Source organism: Podarcis erhardii (genome assembly GCF_964252035.2).
Source record: "Podarcis erhardii genome assembly, chromosome: 4".
Taxonomy (NCBI): Eukaryota; Metazoa; Chordata; class Lepidosauria; order Squamata; family Lacertidae; genus Podarcis; species Podarcis erhardii.
The window spans coordinates 39,751,041-39,775,569 of NC_138508.1; the positions used below are offsets into that span (position 1 = coordinate 39,751,041).

The following is a 24,529-nucleotide window of genomic DNA, read 5'->3' on the forward strand; positions in this document are numbered from 1 at the left end:
TAGTTAATGTATTGAACTGTTGTATTTTTTTCCCATGATGTAGGCCATCATGGTTTAAATGGTATGGATGGATGGATGTATATATGTCTGTATGTCTGTATGTACCACTGAGTTAATGCCTTCCCCCGATGAAAGCTGCTATGGAGATTTTCTCCTTCATAATACTAGACTAGAGCTCCAAGCATCAGCCAATCAAGATGCAGGGAACTGAGGAGCACAGGAAGCTTCCTTATCCCAAGTTGGACAATTGGTCCACCTAGCTCAATAGTATCAACACCGGGGATGGGGTACATAAAGGCCACCCCCACTTCTGGGCAAACCTCTAAGGTCCAAATGCCTGCGGTGATGGAGGCAGAGGAAAACATGGGCACAGCATTGAGTATACATTTCTTCTTGGCGTAGTAGGGACATCTCCTCATTGCTTGTAGTTTCTCTTACTCCTTCTATGTGTGCCAGCTATGCCTCTGTGTACCAACTGCCTTGCATTTACAATATTAAGAAACAATATTTAATACTCCGGCTCTGTAGAATATATAGGGTGGTATTCAAACATGTTTTACTCTTAGCAGATCCACTGAAATGAATGAACGTGCCAAAGTTAGAGCCATTACAGTAATTTCAATAGGCTACTCCTGAGTAAAACTTACTTGACTACAACCCATAGGTCATTTCTTACTTTAGAAAATTTTATGGTCTCAGGACTTTGGGATTTGTTTAAAGCACAGTCATAAAATAGAACAGGAACAGTAGTAAAGACCTCGGATTTTTATTTAAAGCATTTCCCTAGTAAAGGGCATCATTAGTTAGGGCCCCTGATAATCCCACAAACATTTTATACAAATATCCTTTCCTTTCTTTAACTATATGCTCCCCACCATAGTCACACATCTAGCAGAAGCATCATTTTTCAAAACAGACGCTAATAAGGTAATGGCCAATTTGTGCTCTCAGTTACTGCTCTATAATCTCTGTTTAGCTCTAAGAGCATGCTTTAGACTTCTGTCTCTCAGAGTTCACTGCCCACCCCCCAACCATTAGGGAGGGAGGACACGGGAGATTAGACATTCCCAACGCATTTTCCTGCTTTCCTTTTCCACACTGTGGCTTTTCCAGCCTTCACTGGAGGCAGCAACTGCCCTCGTGTGCACTCTTCTTCATACCAGAGCATGCGTCCCAAGGTAAGATGCTTGCTGTGATGCAAGTCCAAGGCACAAGCTTGGGGATTTGTCTCCGAACATAGGGAGAAAGTAAAGAGAAAGTGCCTGCATGTTCTCAAATGAGGCTGAAATTGGTGTTTGCTTAAATCGGTCCAAAGCCGTACTGCCTGAATTCAGTTTGCCTCCGGCATTCAATTAGCTCAAGAGTAGTGGCGCAATTAGTTTTAGCCTCTGGATTCAAATAGGCTTACGAGGGGCACATCTCACTTTAGATAGTCATGAGGCGTGTGCTCACTTCAAAATGTGGTAATCCAAGATTGCTGCATTTGGAAGCCCTTCTGCTCGGCTGCCTGGAGTGCGGCCCAGCCCTGCCCTGGCGATGCCATTGCTCAGGAGCAGGGCCAGGTTAAGGTTTGATGAGGCCCTAAGCTACTGAAGATAATGGGGCCCTTTATATGTCCAGCTGTCCTTTGTCAACAATAAATTGTCGCTGTTTTTGTGTGTTGAATATATGCTATATGGTAATTGATGGACCTAATAGATATCTAAAGCCATTTGCACATAACGAAATAGGTATTTTATCAAAGTAATTGTTGAACTAAAATACAATTAAGAAGTATATTAATAGTGAAATAATTACTAAGCTCTAACTTAAAATGATTTTTTATTCATAACAAACTTAACAATGCAAACATCAAAGAGGAAAGCAGACAGCATATCTGCTAAATAAATCTTCTGGGAAAACAACTTTGTCAGTGGCTAAATTCCTTTTCCTGGCACTCAAGTGTCGGAAATGTATAACTGAATGCCTTGATGTGGGTTATCTGTGAGAGGTTTAGTACTGTGGCCCTATCTTATTTATGTACCCCTATGATGTTTTAGTTTATAATTCTGTATTGTGTTTTATTTCTGACTATCGGTCGAATAAAGGAAATTTACAATGCAAACACATTGTCATTTGGCAATAACAAAAGTTCCTTTAGAAACACAATTTACACATTTTTTTTCCTTTAATTTTTTTTTGGGGGGGCCAAGAGAGTGGGGGCCTAAACTATAGTTTGTTTAGCTTATACATAAATTTGGCACTGCTCAGGAGAAGCACAAAGGTGCTTTTATGACTGCAATGTTCCACATGCTTAACTGAAAGGTAAATCTTACTGAACTGCATGAGATTCAGGGTGCTTCTAGGTGGGGACCTAGTAATGCAAACAGGTATTTGACTCCTGGGTTTCCCACCCCCACCCCCCAAAAAGACTGAATATGGATTAAAACTGAGGGGCAGATATGGGGAGAGGGGAATATGACAAAGATGTTGTGTGGTTGCAGCAAAAACAATGGCACACATGAGAATCGCTAAACCCACACTCTTGCTTATAAGTAAGATCGTGTTTATGTATAGGATTATTTTCACACTTTGGCAAGAAAAAAAAGAAAAGAAAAGAAAAGCCATCACCCTTGTCTTCTAGTGAATGTAATAGGAATATTTGAAGCATGAACATGAGAAATGCAGAACAGGATTTGAGTTCCATGGAGCCTGATCCTATTCTTTCTTATGCAGAAGCAAATCCTACTGTGTTCAATGGGGCTAGGTCACAGATAAATGTGCAACAGAGTTGCAACCTTTTTGTTTTTGAATCCTTTTGGTGCTATCTGTGTGTATGTGTGAATACTGTTAATGTGGGGTAGAAACTAATGAAGACCACAAATTTTAGACAGGTTATACCCTTGGGGGTGATGTTGTAATATTAGTAAGTCTGCTTGACTCATGTAGTGGTTTCCTAGGTTGAACAGGCTCTGTGCAGTTTAGATTTCAAGCATGACTGTTTATGGTACTAAAATCCATCAACCCCAACTTCTCATCATTTCCAAGGGTTATATCATTACTGTATTATTCTGGGTGCTATTTCCATAACGTCACTAACATAGTTACTGGCAGGAGATTTCACATATAAATCTCCTGGGTCTGCACTCAAAATCACTGCTGTGGTCTGAAATTCTTATCCCATTCTTTAATATGCACTGCATGGTTTTAATTCTGATCTATTATTGTGGTTTCAATTGCTTTTTATGTAAATTCTTGACTTTATAATTGGGTTTGGAGTGAGATGGTTCTATATTTTTTATTGTTGTGACATTTCAATTTGTTAGTCACATTGGGTTTCTTTGAAAATTAAGCAGCACATACATTTTATTTTAAAAATACATGAACTGCAAGCTGTGTAAATAAATTGCTGTTTTTATCTACTATTTAACTGGCCCAATTATGACAAAAAAATTGATTAAAGTGTGTTATCTGGTAAGTAATCTGCATGCAGGTATGGTTTCAAATGTGCACCTACAGAGGAAAGTTTTAAAAGCTTAGAGGACTCACAGAAATAGACACTCTCTCCAAATCTAGGTTCAAAAGCTGATGTTGGGAAGTCAAATGAAACTATCTTTAAGTGAAGAAATGGCTGGACATTTATAATATAAACACCGAAGTGTCTTGTAGCACCTAAAAGATACATCCATTTATCTCCGGTACACTTCCAAACACCAGGAACCACTTCATAGGATGCATTTGCATCTATTTGTGGACTCTGATCCACAAAAGCTTATGCCAGAATAAATTTGGCAGTCTTTAAGATGTCACAAGGGTATTTTGTTTTGCTTTTTTTTGTTTGTTTGTTTCTTTGCTGCAGCATACCTACTTAGAGATTGGGTTGGCATGCAACAACGCTCTCCTAAATTATTTGCATTGCACATTTGACCGTAATGTGTATGGTTCACTTTCTTACAATGTTTAAAAAGATTTGGAAAACATGGGCAAAAGGAAATAATGGTATTATTTGGTTTTCATTTTTTCCTTGCCAAGGCATTTTAAATACTGTATGTAAGTTAATTTTATTTAAATCAGTTACAGATAGGTAGCCGTGTTGGTCTGCCATAGTCAAAACAAAATAAAAAAATTCCTTCCAGTAGCACCTTAAAGACCAACTAAGTTAGTTCTAGGTATGAGCTTTCGTGTGCATGCACACTTCTTCAGATACACTGAAACAGAAGTTTCAGTGTATCTTCTGTTTCAGTGTATCTGAAGAAGTGTGCATGCACACAAAAGCTCATACCTAGAACTAACTTAGTTGGTCTTTAAGGTGCTACTGGAAGGATTTTTTTTATTTTGTTTTTATTTTAATCAGTGTAGGTTATTTATTTGCAGCTTGTTCAGTATGAGAAGGTGGGCTTCGTTCCTAGAAGGCGGTGTAGAGGGTTCGAGTTTACAACACTTTCGATGTGTTAATATATATTTTTCGACTGGTCCTACCAATAAACATCATTAGAACCATGCTGCAGATGTGCTTTAAGTTCCACTGTCATTAACAAGTCATTGTCTGCAATCACAGGGCAATAAATCCCTCTGGAATCAGTGGTGATTGTAAACGCATTTTAGTGGGACAAGCCAATGAATGGAAAGAAACTGCTTAGCATGATGCAGTTTACAACCCCCTCTCCAAATAAATCTGTTGGAGGGTCAGTTGTGGTGCTTAATCTGTGCCTTCATCTATGCTGAAGGGGAAAGGTTGCAGTGCAGTCCCAGATTCAATCTCTGGGATCTCCAAGATGGGCTGACCTGACAAGAGATCCCAGCCTCAAAGCCTGGAGAGCTGACAACACTGGATCACCACTGCATTAGCAGGCAGCTTCCAGTGTCCTTTGTTCAACCTTAATATGTGTAAATAAGCACAGATGTAAAGATCTAATAATTTTCTTCTGAGGGGAACCTAACCTGGGTGTTGCAGCCAGGAGTTTTGCACTGCTTGGAGAAAGGGATTGATCATGTTTTGACACTGAGCCAATCCAAAAGTTCTAAAGGTGGGGATTAATCTATTAGTGCTCATTCACACATGCGCATCACCGCTTGGTGCAAAAGATAGTCAACGTGTCAAGCACTGTGTGTGTGTGCCTGTCATATGAAGGAGAACAAAATGTGTTAGGGTTTTGAGATTCTAGAAATACATTCTGCAATAACACAAATCACATTGCTTGCTTTTCTTTCTCACTTCTGACATCCTGTTAATCCCTCTCCCTTTATTGTGCCAGCTCTCTTGAGGGAACGTTTTGCCACTGAGATACTGACTAGATTTAGTTTCCATTGACCTTAAAGGCATTAACTACCCACTGCTCATTTTGTTTTTCTTTTGAGAAGTAGTTTGCTTGCCCCATTGTTCCTTGTTATTCTTCTCCCAGATGCTTCCTTCCTTGATGCTGAAGCTGAAATGCCTATCTTCCTTTAAGTTTCCACCCACAACACATCCTTTTCTTAACAATTATCTCATTTCCTTTTGATAATAAGTCTGTTCCTTAATCATATTTAATCCTTGTCAGTAGCTGGCATAACATAATGATTAAGAGACTGAATTACAGATTGAGATACATCAAGTTTCACCACTGCCATGTGCTCACTTGGTGATCTTAAACCAGCCTGTAGTATTGTGGAGGAGTTTTAATACTGGTTTACCATAGATAGCTGCTGTAAGCACTACAACTAGAACATGAACACGAAGAGCTCAGAATGTATGAAAGCGCTACACATTTTGTGCAGTGTTTTGTGATTTAGAATACAGGGCTTAATTGGAGCCCAGGGGTTTTCTGAGTCTCATCACCAGAATAACTTCTTCCAATGCTAGGGCCTGGAGTTGAACATGAGAAGTAACAATGTGAAAAAATACTTTCCCTGATAAAATTGACAGTCTCCAACTGCCTACTCAATCCCAAAATTTACAATCTCAATCTGCTGACTCAGTTCATATATCTACCAACTCCATCTTCTGACTTAGGCTGAATAAACATCATACATGTAAAGCACATTATTATTATTATTATTATTATTTATTAAATTTGTATTCCACCTTCATCCAAAGATAAGAGGGCAGTTCACAACATAAAAAATACAAAATGAGAACACAAAATTCAAAATACATAATAACAACGAGAACAAAAGCAAACCAATAGCCCTTAGCATGCTAATCAGCCAAAGGCCTGGTTCTGGAGAAACGTTTCCGCCTGGTGCCTAAAGATATGTAATGAAGGCACCAGACAAGATTCCCTAGGGAGAGCATTCCACAAACAGGGGGCCCTGCAGAAAGGCTTGTACTTGTGTTGCCACCCTCTGGACCAATCATGAAGGAGGTCCTCAGATGATTATTGCAGAGTCCAAGTTGATTCATATGGAGAGAGGCTGTCCTTGAGGCACATGACTTCAAAGCACATGACTTTCCCCAAAGAACCATGGGAACTGTAGTTTACACCAGAGAGCTATAACTCCCAGCACCCTGAACATGCTACAATTCCCGGGATTCTTTGTGGAAATTGATATGCATCCGATGCATATTAAATGCATGGTATGTATGCAGCATAGTTCCAATCACTTAGCTAAATCGTAGCTCTCTGTGGTGTGTTCTAAAAATAGTGGTTTAGAAAGCTTCCACACAAGGTTAGCAGGCTGGACTGCCACTGGCCCTCCTGAAATTTAAGAATCAAAACCCACTGCATTAGGGATAACCAATGTTGTGCCCTACAGATGCTGTAGGACTGCAACTCCCTTCATCCCTGACCACTGGCCGTGCTTACTGAGGCTGATGGGAGTTGGAAGTCCAACAACATTTGGGTAGCACCACATTGCCAGCTCCTGCATTGCATGATAAGCTCCTCTACCAAATTTCTACTCTATGCAAGGAGAAGAAGTTTAATAAAAAACAACAACAACACAGCCCTGTTTCCTCTTTATCTGTTGATGGGGCATTCTCAGATTTTACAGTCGTCATTTCATAAACAGAAAACACTTCTGCTAGGAAATCCCATGAAACCAATGAGGATCACATGTAATCATTTTGAATGTTTGTACATCACGGCACAGAAATATACATGCACTGGGAAACTAAAGCCTGTCATAGCTTCCCAGGTTGTACATGCTGCAAAACACCAATGAGGTCAAGTCTCATTAGTGACAGTCCATAGGTGAAAACAAAATAAAAAAATTCCTTCCAGTAGCACCTTAAAGACCAACTAAGTTAGTTCTAGGTATGAGCTTTCGTGTGCATGCACACTTCTTCAGATACACTGAAACAGAAGTCACCAGACCCTTCTAAATAGTGGGAAGGTGGGGAGGGGTATTACTCAGAAGGGTGGTGGGAATGGGTGATTGGCAGATAGCTGTGATGAGCCTGTTGACGACTCTTAACGACTGCAATAGGTCTTACAGGAAAAAGCAAGGGGTGAGAAGGTGAAAAATGGCTTTGTCATGTATAATGAGATAAGAATCCAATGTCTTTGTTAAGACCAGGTCTCTCCATGGTTTTAAGTTTGGTAATAAGTTGCAATTCAGCAGCTTCTCTTTCCAGTCTATTTCTGAAATTCCTTTGTAATAGAACAGCTACTTTGAGATCTTGTATAGAATGTCCTGGGAGATTGAAATGTTCTCCTACTGGTTTCTCTGTCTTGTGATTCCTGATGTCAGATTTATGTCCGTTTATCCTTTGGCGTAAGGTTTGGGCTGTTTGTCCAATATAGAGAGCTGAAGGACACTGTTGGCATTTGATGGCATACACAATGTTAGACCAGTGTTTCCCAACCGGTGTTCCGCAGCACACTAGTGTGCCGCGACACGTTGCCTCGTGTGCCGCTTGGGAAACACTGCTCTAAGCGAGAGGGGACTCTGCTCAGGCTGCATCCGCCGTGCGCGAGGGAGGCGCTTCCTCTCGTGAGGGAGGCGAGAAGAAGGGAGGCGGGGCCGAGCAGGCGGATTGGCCCGGCGGCGGCCGTGACGTCACCCTGCGCGCGGCGGCAGATTCGAAACTCCTCAGGCGCAGGCGCGGCTGGAGCAGGAAGGCCGCTCTGCTTGAGAGGAAAGAGAGGGAGCCGCCGCCGCCCGGATGAAGAACACCGTTCCGCGGAGCACCGTGAAGAAGCTGCTGAGCAAGCACAAGCCGCACTTGCCTCAGGGTCTTACTGCCCACCCGCCTCTGTTTCCTTGCTGTGCTTGCTCAAACGGAACAAAGAGCAGGGAAAGCCCCTCCCCTCCAGGCAAGCAGGCAGGAGGGAGAGAGAGAGAGAGAGAGAGAGAGCGTGCGAGCTGGCTGGCTTGGGTGAGTAGGTGAGGGAAAACTTTTGCCTTCCTTTCCTCCCTCCCCGTTATACCCCTCTCCTGCATTCTTAGCCAGCTGCTTCTCTGCACACCCCTCTCGTGCTCCTTGTCCGTTCTGTGTTTTTCCTTCCCTCCCCACTTAAAATGTGGTTTAAAAGCATGGATCCACATGGATCCTCAGGATCTTTGCATTGGGTCACCCCAAATTCACCATCAGATCACATAGCATGTCCATGGCTACAGCCTGCCCCCCCAAAATCACACACCCACTGTTGCCTGGGGCTGCAATGGTGCAAAAACGTGGTTACAAAACATGGATCCACAGGGATTCTCAGGATTTTTGCATTGGGTCACCCCAAATTCACCATCAGATCACATGTCTGTGGCCACAGCATGAAGCACAAAAATGATACATCATTAATATTCACTGCCCACGGCGGCAGCCAATCGGCTGCCGCAAAGGGCGGGCCCTCACAGGTTCACTGAATAAAGTATTTTATAATTTTTCATATTTCTGTTTACTTACTATTTCATAATAAAGTAATTATAAAATACTTTATTTGTGTTTATTTGATTCCTATTAAAGAGAGTTACTTTATATATAGTCAATATAGGCACAGAGTTAATTTTTTAAACATTTTCTAATGGTGGTGTGCCTCGAGATTTTTTTCATGAAACAAGTGTGCCTTTGCCCAAAAAAGGTTGGGAAACACTGTGTTAGACGATGAGCAATTAAATAGTCCCGAGATGGACTTCCGGGTTGACGCGATCGGATTAATGGCGGATTCCCTCCGAGCTCCGGGGGGAATCGGCTCCGCTGAGAACGGGTCTTGCCGCGCCGGCGACGCGGGGACCCTTAGAAACCACAGGTGCGGATACCTGTGGACCTGGTGACTCGGTGGGCACCTTAAGCGCCCTCCTCGACAGTCAAAGAGCCTTTTTAAAGGCTGCGGAGAAGGTACGAGGAGTGGCGTGGTGCTGAGAGTAGACCGCTACCTCAGTGGAGTGAAGCCGCAAGCCATTGCCGGAGAGCGTCAACTTTCTTCCCGAAATTTGGACCGAAAGTAAACACCCCGTGAGTAAAGGAAATTCGATCTTTAAAAGAAATTTTATCCCTAATCTGGCGACCGGGGGGGACGTGCTAAAGGGAAGTCCGCACCCCCCCTCATACAGACAATTTAAAGCAAGGAGCGAAAGCCTAAGATCAGAGAGGAATAATCTCGTGTCTTTCGGAGATTGACAGAGACTTTATCAATTTACGTGAACAAGTCGTTTTTTTTTTCTAAGCTGTGCTGGAGGAAAGAGGAGAGTTTCAGAAAATTTCTGTGTACCCCCCCCCCCGAACCCGGGAGTACCCTGTAACAGCCTAGCGCGAAAGAACAGAGTTTTGACAGCTGTCAAGTGAGCTGTCAAACGGCAGGACTAAGAGAACTGTATTACTTTATATCTTTTGGATTTACAAAGTGTTTTATTCAACTAGAAGTGGTTGGAAACAAAGTAAATAACGAGCTAAAAAGACTGTTGGTACAGAACTTTAACAATGGCAATCCCTCTAGAGGGGACTGGAGACATTACAATGGCTGCAGAAGGAAAACTACTAGCAGAAATAGAAAGAGCCTTCTTTCTCGTGGGAACTTTACAAGAGCAAGCTATGATTATGGATAAACAGTTGATGACCTTGATCTCTAAGACAAGTAATCCTGCTGATGGAAGGAAGGAATTGACTCTGGAAGATTCTGCAGCTGAACCAGAAAAGATATCTTTGGAGTTGGAGGAAAAACAGGTCGAAGGGGAGAAAGTACAGTTGTTAAACTTCTTACAGGACTCTTTGCAGCCAAGGAACAGAGAAGCCCTTTGGACTACAAGTCATGGAGAGAGAGAAGCAAGGGAGGAAGCCGCTGGACACAATAAAAGATGGGAAATTAAAAAAACAAAGAAATACAACTGGGGCTTCCTCCTCTTTTCTGGAATTGATGACTTGGGACTTTGGGGACCTTTGGCAGAACCTTGGCACCAAGTCCTTCTAATTAGGATTGATCTGAGAAAGGATGAAGAGACCTCCCGAGACTTGAAGACCAATAAAATGGATTACCAACAGAACAGGCAGGGAGAGACTGAAATAGACTTAAAGGCCTCTGACGTGAGAAATCCGGGCTAGGGATTTTAGAAGAGGACAGTTATTTTGGAAGGGACAGATACCTGGGCAGGGAGGGAAGGGGAAAAAGTAGAATTTAAAATTTTAGGATTTTTGGGTCTTTTTTTTATAATGTTGACTCATATTTTAATAAAAAAAGGGTAATTTTTGGTATAAGAATTTTGATTGATCTTAGAATAAGGATCTAATGTATATAAGTAAAAGATTATTGAATTGGGCCTAACAAAAAGAATCAAATTTAAACATAATAAGAATAGGATTGGGGAAGGAAATAAGAACTTGCTGAATTTAATATGGAAATTGGGATGTATGGGGGGGGGCGGGGGAAGTCAGGGAAAGAGGGTTATGAAAGCAAAGATATGAAACCATTTATATGTTTGTGTGTGTGTTGTCATAAAATGTGAAAATCCAATAATTTAAAAAAAAAAAAAAATAAATAGTCCCGAGATGGTATGTGTGATGTTGTTGGGGCCAGTAATGGTGTTGTCCGGGTGTATGTGGCAGCAAAGTTGGCATCTGGGTTTATTGCAGGCTCTGGTGCCAGTGTCCGTGTTAAGTCTGGTAGTAGTATTATTGTGGGTTAGGAGTTGTTTAAGATTGGGTGGCTGTCTGTAGGCAATGAAAGGTCTTCCTCCCAGAGCTTGAGAAAGAGAACTGTCATTGTCCAGGAGAGGTTGTAGATCTCTGATGATGCGTTGTACTGTTTTAACTTGGGAGCTGTATGTGATGACTAGAGGTGTTCTGTTATTTTCTTTTTTGGGTCTGTCTTGCAGCAAGTTCTCTCTGGGTATCAGTCTGGCTCTGTTGATCTGTTGTCTAACTTCATCTGCTGGGTATTTTAGTTCTAAAAAGGTTTGCTGTAGATCTCTTAGGTGAGAGTCTCTGTCTGTAGAATTGGAACAGATGCGGCTGTAACGTAGTGCCTGGCTATATACAATGGACTGTTTGGTATGTTTGGGATGGTAGCTAGAGGCATGTAGATATGTTTGTCGGTCAGTTGGTTTACAGTATAAGGTGGTGTCTATGCGCCTATCCTGTATTTTTATAGTAGTGTCCAAAAAATGTATTTCTTGCATAGATTGATTCATTGTTAGGTTGATTGTGGGGTGAAAATCATTGAATTTCTGGTGGAAGGTGTCCAGGGTCTGTTGACCATGTGTCCAGATGATAAAAATATCGTCAATGTATCGCAGGTACAAGAGAGGTTTGAGTGGGTAGGAGTTTAGGAAACGTTGTTCTAAATCTGCCATGAAGATGTTGGCATACTGTGGGGCCAACAGGAATTTTTTTATTTTGTTTTGACTATGGCAGACCAACACGGCTACCTATCTATAACTAGTCCATAGGTGGATTTCAACTTCCCCACTATTTAAAGAAATGGGTAAAGTACGGTATGTACAATGTGAAGTAGCCTTCAGGCCAATGACCTGCCATTTGTTAGTTCTTAGCTAGACATGGAAAAGCTTCACTGCTTGTCTTGGGGAGTTTTGTCTGCTATGGCAACATTTTGAAAATCCCCTGATATGGTTGCAGTGGAACAACAGCCTCTTTCTTCATTATGCACCTGGGCTATACCCAAAATCCAAATAGTAGAGCATTGCGGTGGCAAAAAAGGCTATTGTGTATCTGTAACACATCTCTTTTTTCTATTCCTAGTTAAATGAAGGTCTCTGTTCCCCATGGACGTTCCAGGGCCTGACTCTGTGCATCATATGTATTGTTCTCTGTAGGATAAAGGGTAAGTCTAACATGATTAGTGCATTGGGGAAAGTGTAATGACTAGGCAAGGGTGGCTCAAGACATTTTGCCACCTGAGGCAATGGACAACATGGTACACACACACACTCTTGATATTGAGTAGCCAGCTGGACTGACTGCTGAATCCTAATTCAGTACTAGCAATGGGGCACTGCACTGTCCTGGAGGGAGGTCAGCACCATACTTGTAAGGCTGGAGCCCCACAGCTCTCAGCTCCAACAGTATGGACAGGGATATCAGGAGGAAGAGCTAAGGGCTGCCACCACCTCCCATCTTATGGCACCTGCAGCAGTCACCTCATTCTACCTAATGGTAGAGCCAGACCTTTGGCTATGAGCCAGTAGACCAGCAAGTGTGGCTGGCAGAGGGCTATGGAGAGTCTTGTGTTGCTGTGAGCAGGATGGGCTTCTATTTTGAGTCAAAGAAATGTATTTTTTTGGCATCTGTCTGTCTCAGGAGACAATGGAGGAGCACGCTTTGAGGGATGAAGTCAAACTGTTGGAAGGTTGCAGCGCCTGCTGTGGAGAGATATGTTTTGTTGCAGGTCAGGCAGATGAAGGCATCTGGTTGTGCTGCTACAAATGAACCATAGTGTTTCTTTTCTCTGTGCTCCTCCCAGTGGCCTTTCATCTTCTGGTCACTGCACAGACACACACAGAGCTGCCTTGTGAGGTTAAATAAGGTATGCAGCAACCCTCTTCCCCAAATTGTTCCTACCATGAATTTCAGAAAGGCTTCCTTTTCCCTCCACCTATCCAGTGAAAGGTATTAAAAAATGAAAGAAAAATATTTTGGAATTAGCAGCCCAGTTCTAATCTGTTCATGGTTGCTAGAAGTGCAGAACAGGAATTTTTGCATAAATAAATATTTTCCTTGGATCTAGACCAAGGGATTTGTAAGCATAAGATACGAGAGGTGATTATTAATTATTTTGTCTTGCCGCAGGTGCCATATTGACAAGTGACAGAGACGTGGAGCTGGGCGGCAACGCTACTTTGAGATGTACCCTAACAGAATCTCTTCAAACTGTTCAAGTTACATGGCAGCAAGAGGTTAATAAAAACGCTGTAAATTTGGCAGCATATGGCAACAAACAAATTCCAAATATTAACGACCGATACAAAGGTCGAGTCAATTTAACAATTTTTGAACTCAATGACACTGCCATCAGCTTCTGGAATGTTAGCACCGAAGAAAATGGTTGTTACCGATGCATATTTAACATATTTCCTCCAGGATCCAATAGCAAAAAAACTTGTCTTTCTGTTTACGGTGAGTCATTTCATATTAAAATAGCTAGAGCAGGGCATTTCTTCAAATATGCTCCTTTGATAATGAAGCAATACAACACACACCATTATCTCACCCCCGTTCCAGGGGCGCAAGACTTGCCCAAGTTTGCTTTCCTTAGGAAGGGTGTTACAAGAGCCCTACAGCATTTCCTAATACTTGGTTTCATCCAACAATATAACTACCGATTGAGTATAATTGGAACTACAGCTTAAACCACAGGTGGTGAACCTGTGGTCCTTCAGTTGATGTTGGACTATAACTCCTACGATCCATGAGCACGCTAGCTGCAGATTATGAGAGCAAAACCTGATGGTCTAAGGTTACAATATCCACAGCAGATCGGAGGCAGTATATTTCCAGTTGCCCAGGTCCTGCCTGTGGACTTCCTGTGGGCATCTGATTGGCTACTGTGAGAGCAGAATGCTGAACTTGATAGGTCATTGATCCATTAGGTTCTTATATTCTTCTATGCTGATATGGGGAGTGGAACAGGACACTAAGAAGCTCCGGGGACCAAAAGCTCAGCTTGGTGTCTGATCTCCATCTGCCTCAAAACTGCAGGCTTCTCCTTTTGTTTCCCTGTATATACAGAGACCTGGATCACAACATTTGTTAACTGTGCAGGAGGATCTGTCCCCTTCTCTCATAATTCTTCCGATTCAGAACATTCCCAAATCTTTTGTTAGCAATGGACTAAGCAATTTGTTGCTATGGCAACATATTCCTGAACAATTAACAAGTCCAAGGTTCTGGCCTGTTATGCCACAGAGAAACTCACACTAACGGAAACCCCTTTGTAAAACTGAATAGAAATCAGCCCACTGTGTAATAATGTTACAACATATGTTTTAGTTTTCAGCCAGAATATTGCAGTGTGGGACATTGGGCTTTTCCACATGTACGGTGTGTTGAATAACACACTATAGCACACTACAGTTGAAGGATGATTGCTCAAAGTTAACATAAGTTTCCTACCATATAGTAGGAAAGTAGTAGTAAAGGGACCCCTGACCATTAGGTCCAGTCATGGCCGACTCTGGGGTTGCGGTGCTCATCTCTCTTTATTGGCTAAGGGAGCTGGCGTACAACTTCCGGGTCATGTGGCCAGCATGACTAAGCCACTTCTGGGAAACCAGAGCAGTGCACGGAAATGCCATTTACCTTCCTGCCGGAGTGGTACCTATTTATCTACTTGCACTTTGACGTGCTTTCAAACTGCTAGGTTGGCAGGAGCAGGGACTGAGCAACGGGAGTTCACCCCATTGCAGGGATTCGAACCGCCAACCTTCTGATCGGCAAGTCCTAGGCTCTGTGGTTTAACCCACAGCACCACCCGTGTCCTTTTTCCTACTATATAAGGTAAAGGTAAAGGGACCCCTGACCATTAGGTCCAGTCATGACCGACTCTGGGGTTGCGGCGCTCATCTCGCTTTATTGGCCGAGGGAGCCGGCATACAGCTTCCGGGTCATGTGGCCAGCATGACTAAGCCGCTTCTGGCGAACCAGAGCAGCACACGGAAACGCCGTTTACCTTCCCGCTGGAGCGGTACCTATTTATCTACTTGCACTTCGTGCTTTCGAACTGCTAGGTTGGCAGGAGCAGGGACCGAGCAACGGGAGCTCACCCCATCGCGGGGATTCGAACCACCGACCTTCTGATTGGCAAGTCCTAGGCTCTATGGTTTAACCCACAGCGCCACCCGCGTTCCTACCATATAGTCTGCCTCTAATTCAACAGTTTGCAGTTTGCCCTGCTGAGTCCCTCACTGATACAGTAGCATCTTTTCATCTTCCTTTTATTGCCCACCTGCGGTCCTTATGGTGAAGCATTTTGTGCCGTCATTTATGTCACAGGCCGCCTCAACACATTTTTACACTACAGCATCTCTGATGGGCGCTTGAATGCCACCTGCTCAGCAACGGGCTTCCCACGTCCCAACATCACATGGGTTGCGCCAAGAGGCCTGAAGGAGGAACACGAGATCACAAATCCCAATGGAACAGTATCGGTCATAAGCAATATCCTTGTAAATGCCTCAGATAGCCATTCTGGACAAGAGATGATCTGCAAGGTTACACACAGGGGGAAAGAGATGGATCTCAAGGTACCAAGAAAAGGTAAGTGAGCAAAGCACTCGGTGCCTGTCATCCTCCTAAAAGGTAGCAAAACTTTCATCTCAAAAATCTTGTATTTTCTTTTCTTCCATTCTACAAGGGATGGCGAACCTGCAGCCCTCCATATGTTACTGACCTACAGTCTTCCACCATCCCTGATCATTGTCCATGATACCTGGGGGTGATGAGAACTGGAGTATAACAAACTCTGGAGGGTCACAGGTTTGCCATGCCTGATGTAAAAGGAAAAAAAAACAAAATTCAGACTAAAGAGAGGCTTTAGTGCAGGGATGTGGAACAGGTTCCAGGTGGCCAATTTTGGCAGTTGAGTGGGGCTACCCACCTGTCCACCCCTGGATCCTTTAATACTGTATATTTCACACTTCCTCTTATCAAGTAATAATTATCATTTTAGTCTATTGTTACATGCACGCATTCTTCCTTATTTTTTCCCTCCTTCAAGATGGATTTGGGCATGTGCTTTTAGTCTCCCTCTGAAATTCTTTACTCTTACCTCTTTCATAAACAGAAACACACTCACTGGTTTTCAGCGAATGCATTTTGAACATATTCTTAGGAGTTATTTCAACCTCTAGTCATCTCACCCACTACAGCAAATTAAGGACCTCACTTTCAATGTAGAATTGTGAATTTATTCTGTTATATTACATTATTATATCATATTATATTATAATATAAATTATTATATTATATTATATTATATTATATTATAATTATATTATATTATTGCATTTATATTTATATTACACAGACTCCTCTCCATATTGTCAGCAATTATTTTCTTTCCTCCATATAGGCTATCCATATGCTGTGGTCGTAACTGTACTTGTCCTAATTTCTCTGACTGTGGTTATTATTGCGGTGTGCTGCTGGAAACGACACCAAAAATAGTGCAGAAGTAAGTTATTTAAACCAAAAGAAGATAAATATACGTTGTTGCTACGCAGACTACATGAATGGTAGCTGATGCACATAAAAATGCTGGATATCAGCTGAATGAGAGGGCTTGTGCTCAAGAATGCAGAGATATGTCAATTTTGGTTTGTCCTGAATTCTGTTTTCTGAGAGCTCCCAGGCAGGCTCCGCCCCTTTTTGTGCTTGAAGAGCAGACTGGAGTGAAGACTACTACTTGGTCCGCTCTCCTGGCTCCACCTCCCCAGTCACGATTGGTTCGTTTGAACCGAGGTTTGGCGGGAACCTCAAGGTCTGTGACCTGAGGAGGTGGACCAGGAGTGCTCTGACGGGAGTCACGGAGGATCAGGGGTGCTGCGCATGGGCACGCAAAGGGGCCCTCCATTTCATGGGGAGAGCAGTTATTTTTGCACAAATTTATTGACTGGAGAACACCATCACAATTTAGAAATTACAAATTTTAAAGGTTGGCTGTGTTCCAGTTTTCATACTGTTTCATAAAGTGTGAATTAGTGATGTTTACCTTTAAATGTGAGCAAAATTGAATTTCTTATTAATCACTACTTACACTCAGTTGAAACAGGTGATTTCTGAGTACTGTGCAAACAAACATGTATGTTTATATGGGCTAAGAGATATGGCTGATTCTTGTTCAAAATAGTTTTTCTGTTATTTTGACTTGAAAATAAGGTTGTGGTGTTTGTTTTTTTCAAAAATGACATGCAAATTGCTGCAGGAACATGGGGAACTGAATTTAAGATTGGAAAAATGAGAAAGTGGCAAAACCCAAAAGTGATATCCCTAGTTGTAAATAGGTGATGGGATAAGGAAGGAGTAAGAAACGTTCTCTCTGTGAACTTCTTTTAAGTTAACTTTTCTTAGCATCTAAGTCCATGACAGCAAGTCAAAATCTGCTTCCCAACTTAAAACATGTTATATGTGTCTGAAACAGGATTTAGAGTGAATCCCTTGCACCTTGTACTGGCAGGGGTGGGGAAGCTCCCACTGAAGTGTATGGGAGCCCGTTCCACATTGGTGCAAACAGCAGGCATGGAGGGAACTGAACTGGGACCACAGCAGGAGGGTCACAGCCATCCCTCCTGCTACATCCTATGTCTACTCAGGATAAGGGGACCTGCAAATACAACATATATTTAAGAGCTTTCTCATCTTTTGTAATGGTATGGAAGGTGTTGTGTCTCATTTGGTCTTAAACTGATATCGTGGGCCATCGTTTCCATGTTGTACACCCATGTCTTTTGCCCTGTACTAGAGTTGCTTGCACACTACTCCGAACACCTGTACAGTGGTTCCTCAGGTTAAGTACTTAATTCGTTCCAGAGGTCCATTCTTAACCTGAAACTGTTCTTAACCTGAAGCACCACTTTAGCTAATGGGGTCTCCCACTGCCGCTGCACCGCCGGAACACGATTTCTGTTCTCATCCTGAAGAAAGTTCTTAACCCGAAGTACTATTTCTGGGTTAGCGGAGTCTGTAACTTGAAGCGTATGTAACCCGAGGTACCACTGTACACACGATCTCTACACATGTGCAAGTGTTTGCATGGAAGTATATACTTGTTCTTTGTCCAGTCACTGTGTACACAGACTGTACACTCGTTGATCATTACACAGAAATAGCAGCAGGGTTGTGCAGCTCATCTGTTGTGTACACGGGGACCAAGATGGAACACACGATGAACGTATTATGTGAACATCTCAAGTGTTATCTCATAAAGAGGCTTTGCAAAAGTTCTGAAGCATTACCAAAACTACCATATCAGTATGCATGTGCTTTCCCCCACAGGGCAAAAAGCATTTTGTGTGGATGGGAGAAATATTTTGACTGGGAAAATGTCATGGAAGGAAAGGCTTAAATGCCATTCACAGCTCTGTATTCCCAATCTGGTTCAGGGGCTTCCCATGCCCCATCTAGCTTGGCCCAGAGATGTTTATAGACTTGAACTATGCATCATAGGCAACATTGATGATAATATGACTTCCCAGTCATGGGAGATGGAGTTTTCATTGGTCTACAGCCTAAATTCCTTCATGTTTAAAATATGCTCCATGAATTGGCAAGGCTTGTGAACAAAGAAATTACATTCAGCGTTTAACTTTCTCCATGCAGCTTCATTTGAAACAGCTTTATTCCTGCTTAAGTCATTCACAACTTTTAAACAAAGTGAGCTACCATAACATTTTAGCGTTGAGGCAGTTAAGCTTAGTGAGGGTTTTGGATTGATGTCAGCCACAACCCCATATGAAGCTGCAGATAGAGGCTTCTAGAACTTTCACTTCCTCTCTCTGGAACTTTCTTTCCTGCATGCAAACAAACACGCACATACAAGCAGAAACTGGGCCACCAGCTGAAAGAGACTTTTCAGGGGTGGAATCGCTTCCCTTACAAATTAAGGCAAAGTAACTGTGGTGATTTAAAATTAGACTTTTGTAAAAAGGCATATTATTCTATTAGGATTTTAAATCTCTCCCCCCCCCCCCGAGTTTAAATGAAAACTCTATGAAAAATGTATATGTATTGGAAATGAATTTATTTTTAAAAAATGAATTTCTAACTGGAAAATTAAATGTTCATCAACATACAAACATCAACTTTAAAAATGTAGGGCAGGAGTAAAAATTTTCAGCTGACCTATCCCAAATCCTATATCTCGACAAGCTCTCTACTTTCAGATTTTCCCCTCAGCTTTCTTATGATCCAACAATGTTGTGCCATACCTCCACTGCCCAGTCTCTTGTCTGGAACCATATCCTGCTTGAAATTCCTGGAAACGTCAGATTAAGACAGATAAGGACAGTCATAGGGAGTGTCTACCATAACTTGAAGCCAAGTATCATAAGGACACTTATAAATTCTTATCTAATATTCAGAGATGTTTTCATAGGGTAGCCTATCAAGGTTTTTACAGCACTGAGGAAATAGGAACGAAACTACAAATTAAGGGCATGTTGTTCTTGATGTGAGAACATATTATTCTCTTGTTGGGCTTTAGGCTGTGGCAATTTTTTCAGGAGATCATCATGGCAGCCACAGCCCCTGGAGTATCCAAAAGTGAAAGCAGTTGTGTTGCTCCATTGTGTATGTGTGTAAACATGCAATCACACACGCATGCACACACACAAGTACGCACACAAAAGCATAATATCCAATTTATTAGGGATCAGCCTGGCTGAAACATCTGCATAATTATCTGGACATAAGCTCTACTGAGGGGGACGTGGGTGGCGCTGTGGGTAAAACCTCAGTGCCTAGGACTTGCCGATCAGAAGGTCGGCGGTTCGAATCCCCGCGGTGGGGTGAGCTCCCGTCGTTCGGTCCCAGCTCCTGCCCACCTAGCAGTTCGAAAGCACCCCTAAGTGCAAGTAGATAAATAGGTACCGCTTTATAGCGGGAAGGTAAACGGCGTTTCCGTGTGGTGCGCTGGTGCTGGCTCGCCAGCTACAGCTTCGTCACGCTGGCCACGTGACCCGGAAGTGTCTTCGGATGGCACTGGCTCCCGGCCTCTTGAGCAAGATGAGCGCGCAACCCTAGAGTCGGTCACGACCGGCCCGTACGGGCAGGGGTACCTTTACCTTTACCTTTAAGCTCTACTGAACTCAGAAGTGCTTCCTGCTGAAGGCATATAAGATGATGTGTGTCAGAGGAGATTCATACAGTAATAAACAATAGTAATGATAATCAATAATAAGTTCAACGTCTGAAACTCAAGAGCAGGGGTAGCTAGCTATATCTTCATAAAGAAATCTGCTCTTGTGTATCTAGTACTTTCTTCTTGTAAGGAAATTGCCTTGTCAAAGGATTTCTTGAAACATCTTAACATTCAGACAAGTGCGAAGCAACAGCAACACCCAAACGTGCCCTTTCAGCTCTCAAAAGTCCTGTTTCCTATATAGACTGGATCCCTTCCAAACAGTAGCAACCAAGCCCCAAACAGGATATATTGCACAAGAACCCTGACCTTTCCCTTCACCTTCATAGTTCCATATTTTCTCTTGCAGCTATGGAGTGGCTTTTTATTCTGAAACATTTTTGATTGTCACATAAGTGAGGGCTGCACACCACACACTTCCTCCTGCAATGTGGGTTTGTGGTTGTGGAGCAGGAGTAGTTCTGAGAAAAAAAGCAACGTTTCTCTCAAGAAATAAGTATTCCTCAAACACTCATGTGCAATCTATTCCTGTATTCCCCCTCCCCCTTTCTTCAGCAACCTGGGTCCTATTTAAATAGGGCTTGTTATAGAAAATGCAAGTTTAGTACTGTTTCTGCCATGACAATGTAAAGCCCATTGCCATACTCAGTTGGTGTGAAATTCTTGAAACACTTGGAGCAGTCAGCTCATTCTTTCCTCATACTCTATATATATGAAGATTTGGGAAGAAAAGTGAGAATGGACTATAACCATCATACACAATGGGAAAAAACTGTGAAATGGCTCCCTGACAGTTGAAACACGCCTGACATTGTCATTTTTTAAAATGCAAATAACCTTTTATTTACCCAGGTTTTAGGTGGGTAAAGTGATGCTCATCTTTTAGTGGAGCGGGACTTGTTGGATGAGCATTTTAAGAATTTTGTATTGTACATCTTTTTCTAATTTGGCTCATAATTTTAGATTTTACTTCACTGTATATTAAGTTGTTAAGTTACCTTGTATTATGGCAACAAATATATATAATATTGATAAAATAAAATAAAATAATTAAAACTACTCTATCTATCTATCTGTTCTCTTTTAGGAATCTAAGGGAATAAACCAACATTCTGAATTTTGTTCCAGGGAACTGAAAAAACATTCTAGCAACTGTGTCTATATAACTAGAAAGTCATGAATGCAGCATCAATTTAAAGGAGAACCTGGACCAAATTTGTGGCAAATACAATATCAGCTGGGATCCAGAGGTTCTCTTGTACAAGCAGAAGGCATCTCTGTGGGTACAACCCTCCTAGATACTGTCAATTCTCCCCTCTATTTGCAGCCTCTCTTGCTACACCCCATGTTTTTCCCAGTGGTGGGAAAGCACCATTGTCTGAGCAATGTCCTGCTTGTTTGTCACTGGATCCAACCCAAAGAAAATGAATTATTAATTCTTAAATGAAAATAGAATGTGAAAAGAAGGTGGTAAACACCAGGATTCTAGTCTAGTAAAAGGCTTAGAATTGTTAAAACCAAGAAACACATGTGCAGGGCTTTGGGCCAGTTTCCACCATGAAGTATTCATTTGCTTCAAAAAGAAAAAAGCACAATGCAAAATAAACACAGATCTGCTTCTGTTAATATAACTTTGGCTTTCCTACTTTAAACACACTATTGTTAGCTGATTTTAAAGGGAAGCTTAAAAGGAAAATGCAAAGGGACAGTGTTTTCCAGCAATCTACTGAAGAGGAAGGGCACAGGTTTGATGAATAAGAGCTATTCAATAATTCTGCAACTATGGGGATTGAACAGGAAACAATTAATTAGGCTTAAAAAAGAATTAAGAAGAGGAAGTTATTGTTTAAAGGGACAGTAGCCCAAATGACCTTAGCAGTGCTTACCAAACCACACTGAACAGGCTAGTGCTGAAATCGATTTCATTTCAAGAAAGTAATAATTAGAACCTACCAATCAGGTAAAAAAATATTAGAAACAAGGAAAAAACGGAATGCAGCAGGTAATCATGTCACTGGATTTTGTAAAACCTGAGAGAATAAAGGGATGTCAATTTCAAATTAAATGGCTCATATAAAAGGAACCCAAGTAAATATTTATGGGCATTAATTAGTTCCAGGTGTTAGTTATCCTAACTGTGCTTTATGGCAATTTCTTGTACATTCAATGTTACCTCTTCTGTGGCTACCTCTCTTAAAATAAATCATTGCACTGAATGTATGGAAAGACCTACTGCATTTTATGTAGAAACCAAATAAAGTAATTTCAAAGAAAAGTGATAATATGCTCCTTATTGTCAATGTCTTTGGCTTTTTTTTTTTGTCAAAATGGGACCTCAGATTAAAATAGTGCTACAATTGGATGTAGATTTGATGTGATGATAGTCTAATAGTCCTTCTTTTTACCTTTAAAAATCTTTCTGCACTGATTTCTTTAAAAGCAAAAAATGACATTTAAAAAATAGCAATGAAGCTGTATCAGACCTAGTAGACAGTTTCTCTGGCTTCCTGCAGTTTCTTGTGGTTACAAGAAAGCCCACCTGAGGTTATTACAGGGGCACTTGGGAAGGCTGGAGAATGTGGACCACCAGAGAGAGGATTTGTAGAATCAAACCAAAGACGAAAAAGTTTGACACCTCTAAAGTAAGGGAAGTGCCCTTCACCCATAAGAATTTAACTGAAAAATTCTCTCTGCTTTGGTAATTTTTAATAATTTGATTATTTTTAATGCAATTTCTTTTCTAGTGCATTGATGGAGAATGGTAAACAAGCAAATAAGTACATTTTTCCTGATTATATAATTTCTAATTATGTAAGCCACCTCAAAGTTTTGTAGAGAGGTGGGATATTATATGGATAAATCAAGAAATCTGTGCTAAAGCACTGCAACCTCCCTGTCACATTTGTTTTCAAAACTTTTTTGAGACTGTATGTGCCCCATTGCAGTGTTAGGATGTTCAGCTAGTCAGATTAAGAATGACAAAACTCAGCACAACTACCAAAGCAGTCAGCTGGTAGTCTTTTTCCAACCACTTACTTCAGCTATGCTGCTAAATGAATCAATATGATGAAGGCAGAAAGATGAGAACTTTGCTGAAATCAACTTTCCATTTCCTTGCCTAGATCTGAAGATAATTGTTTGCAAATTAGATGGGTGACTTTGACAAGGAGCGTAAATGATTCATCGCAGACGGATAAATATTTTGCACCTAGATTTGCACGCTTGCAGTTTCAGAGGTCTGGTGATGAACTTTTCAAACACAGGGCAACCTGCCACTCACCCACCTGCTCTAGGTCTAGGAGCCCAGCATGTCGCAGAGGATTCTGGGAGGTGTTGGCTCATCAGGCTGTTGGCACCGTTGACATTCTGCAAGAACTGTCCATATGCACTAAAACATTACTAATGTTTTGATGTGGCTGTCACTCACTGGATAATATCGTCACCAGCAGTTGCACAATACCTTTACTAGGAGGACCAACCAAAATGTCACAAAATAGTAGCAAGCTAGGTCTGGTTAACATCCAGCCTTTGTGTTTTCAAAAATAAGGGGTGACCACTATCCCAGAATACTAGCTGTGTAACCATATACTGGGAACACCTAGTAGAGACTTACTCAGTTTGAAATATCCATTTTGTAAGAGAATCTTGTCCTTATGACTACAACATCCAGCCAATTTCTGTACTCCCACCCCTTCTTTATTTTTCGTCGTCTCCCTGCCACTTGCTTTGCGTAATTTCTTGCAGAAAGAAGCTCCCAGCCCCTCTAAATCTTTCAGCAACTTTCCGTTTTGCTAACTATGTCTGGTTTAGCAATAGAGTAGTAGTTTAGGCTTTCCACAGGTGGATGATCACAATCATGGTGAATTCATTATCTGAAACACCACAAACTACTCACAACAAGTGGGTATCAGCAGGCTTAGGGGCACTAAAAATAAATATTCAGGGGTAAATCACTAAGGGGTGGAATGGCCCAGTGAACACTGAGTGTGCTCAGCAAACTGACACTTGTTGGAGGGGGAGGAAAATGGACTGCTCAGGAAGAGAACATGGTTGGTTGTTTGGAATCCTGAGCAGTAAAACTCTACACTATTGCAGTTTCCCACTTGTCCTTCCTGGGCCACATTCCCAAACAGAAGTTTCTAATAACAAAACCTTTTGCCAGCAGAACAAGTGTACCACTAAGAGACTTTAACTTGGCTCTACACTGAATGCTATCCAAAGATTCTAGATAACTAGGGAGCCATGTAGATGGTCCTTTGGGCTCATGTAAGCCTTGGATTTATATCATTCATTCATTCATTCATTCATTCATTCTCCTGTCACACAGA

General features: G+C 41.8%; 1 protein-coding gene across 2 annotated transcripts; it reads left to right on the forward strand.

Annotated features, from left to right (window-relative positions):
• Positions 1–1,050: 1,050 nt before the first annotated feature.
• On the forward strand, positions 1,051–22,483 carry LOC309340763 (OX-2 membrane glycoprotein-like). Of its 2 annotated transcripts, none has more exons than XM_081859826.1 (6): positions 1,051–1,178; positions 12,089–12,170; positions 13,136–13,462; positions 15,338–15,601; positions 16,416–16,517; positions 21,289–22,483. In XM_081859826.1, exons 1-5 carry the CDS (start codon positions 1,167–1,169, stop codon positions 16,508–16,510), a joined length of 780 nt encoding a protein of 259 aa, XP_081715952.1. In that variant the 5' UTR covers positions 1,051–1,166; the 3' UTR covers positions 16,511–16,517; positions 21,289–22,483. The 2 variants fall into 2 exon arrangements, with proteins under 2 accessions (XP_081715952.1, XP_081715953.1); XM_081859827.1 differs by having other exon boundaries at positions 21,330–22,483.
• The last annotated feature ends 2,046 nt before the right edge of the window (positions 22,484–24,529 follow it).

Excerpts from the sequence above, each read along its gene's own strand:
- LOC309340763 (XM_081859826.1), top strand. Across the intron at positions 12,171-13,135 it reads TGTTCTCTGTAGGATAAAGG|GTGCCATATTGACAAGTGAC; the intron begins GTAAGTCTAACA and ends GTCTTGCCGCAG. Across the intron at positions 13,463-15,337 it reads AACTTGTCTTTCTGTTTACG|GCCGCCTCAACACATTTTTA; the intron begins GTGAGTCATTTC and ends TTTATGTCACAG.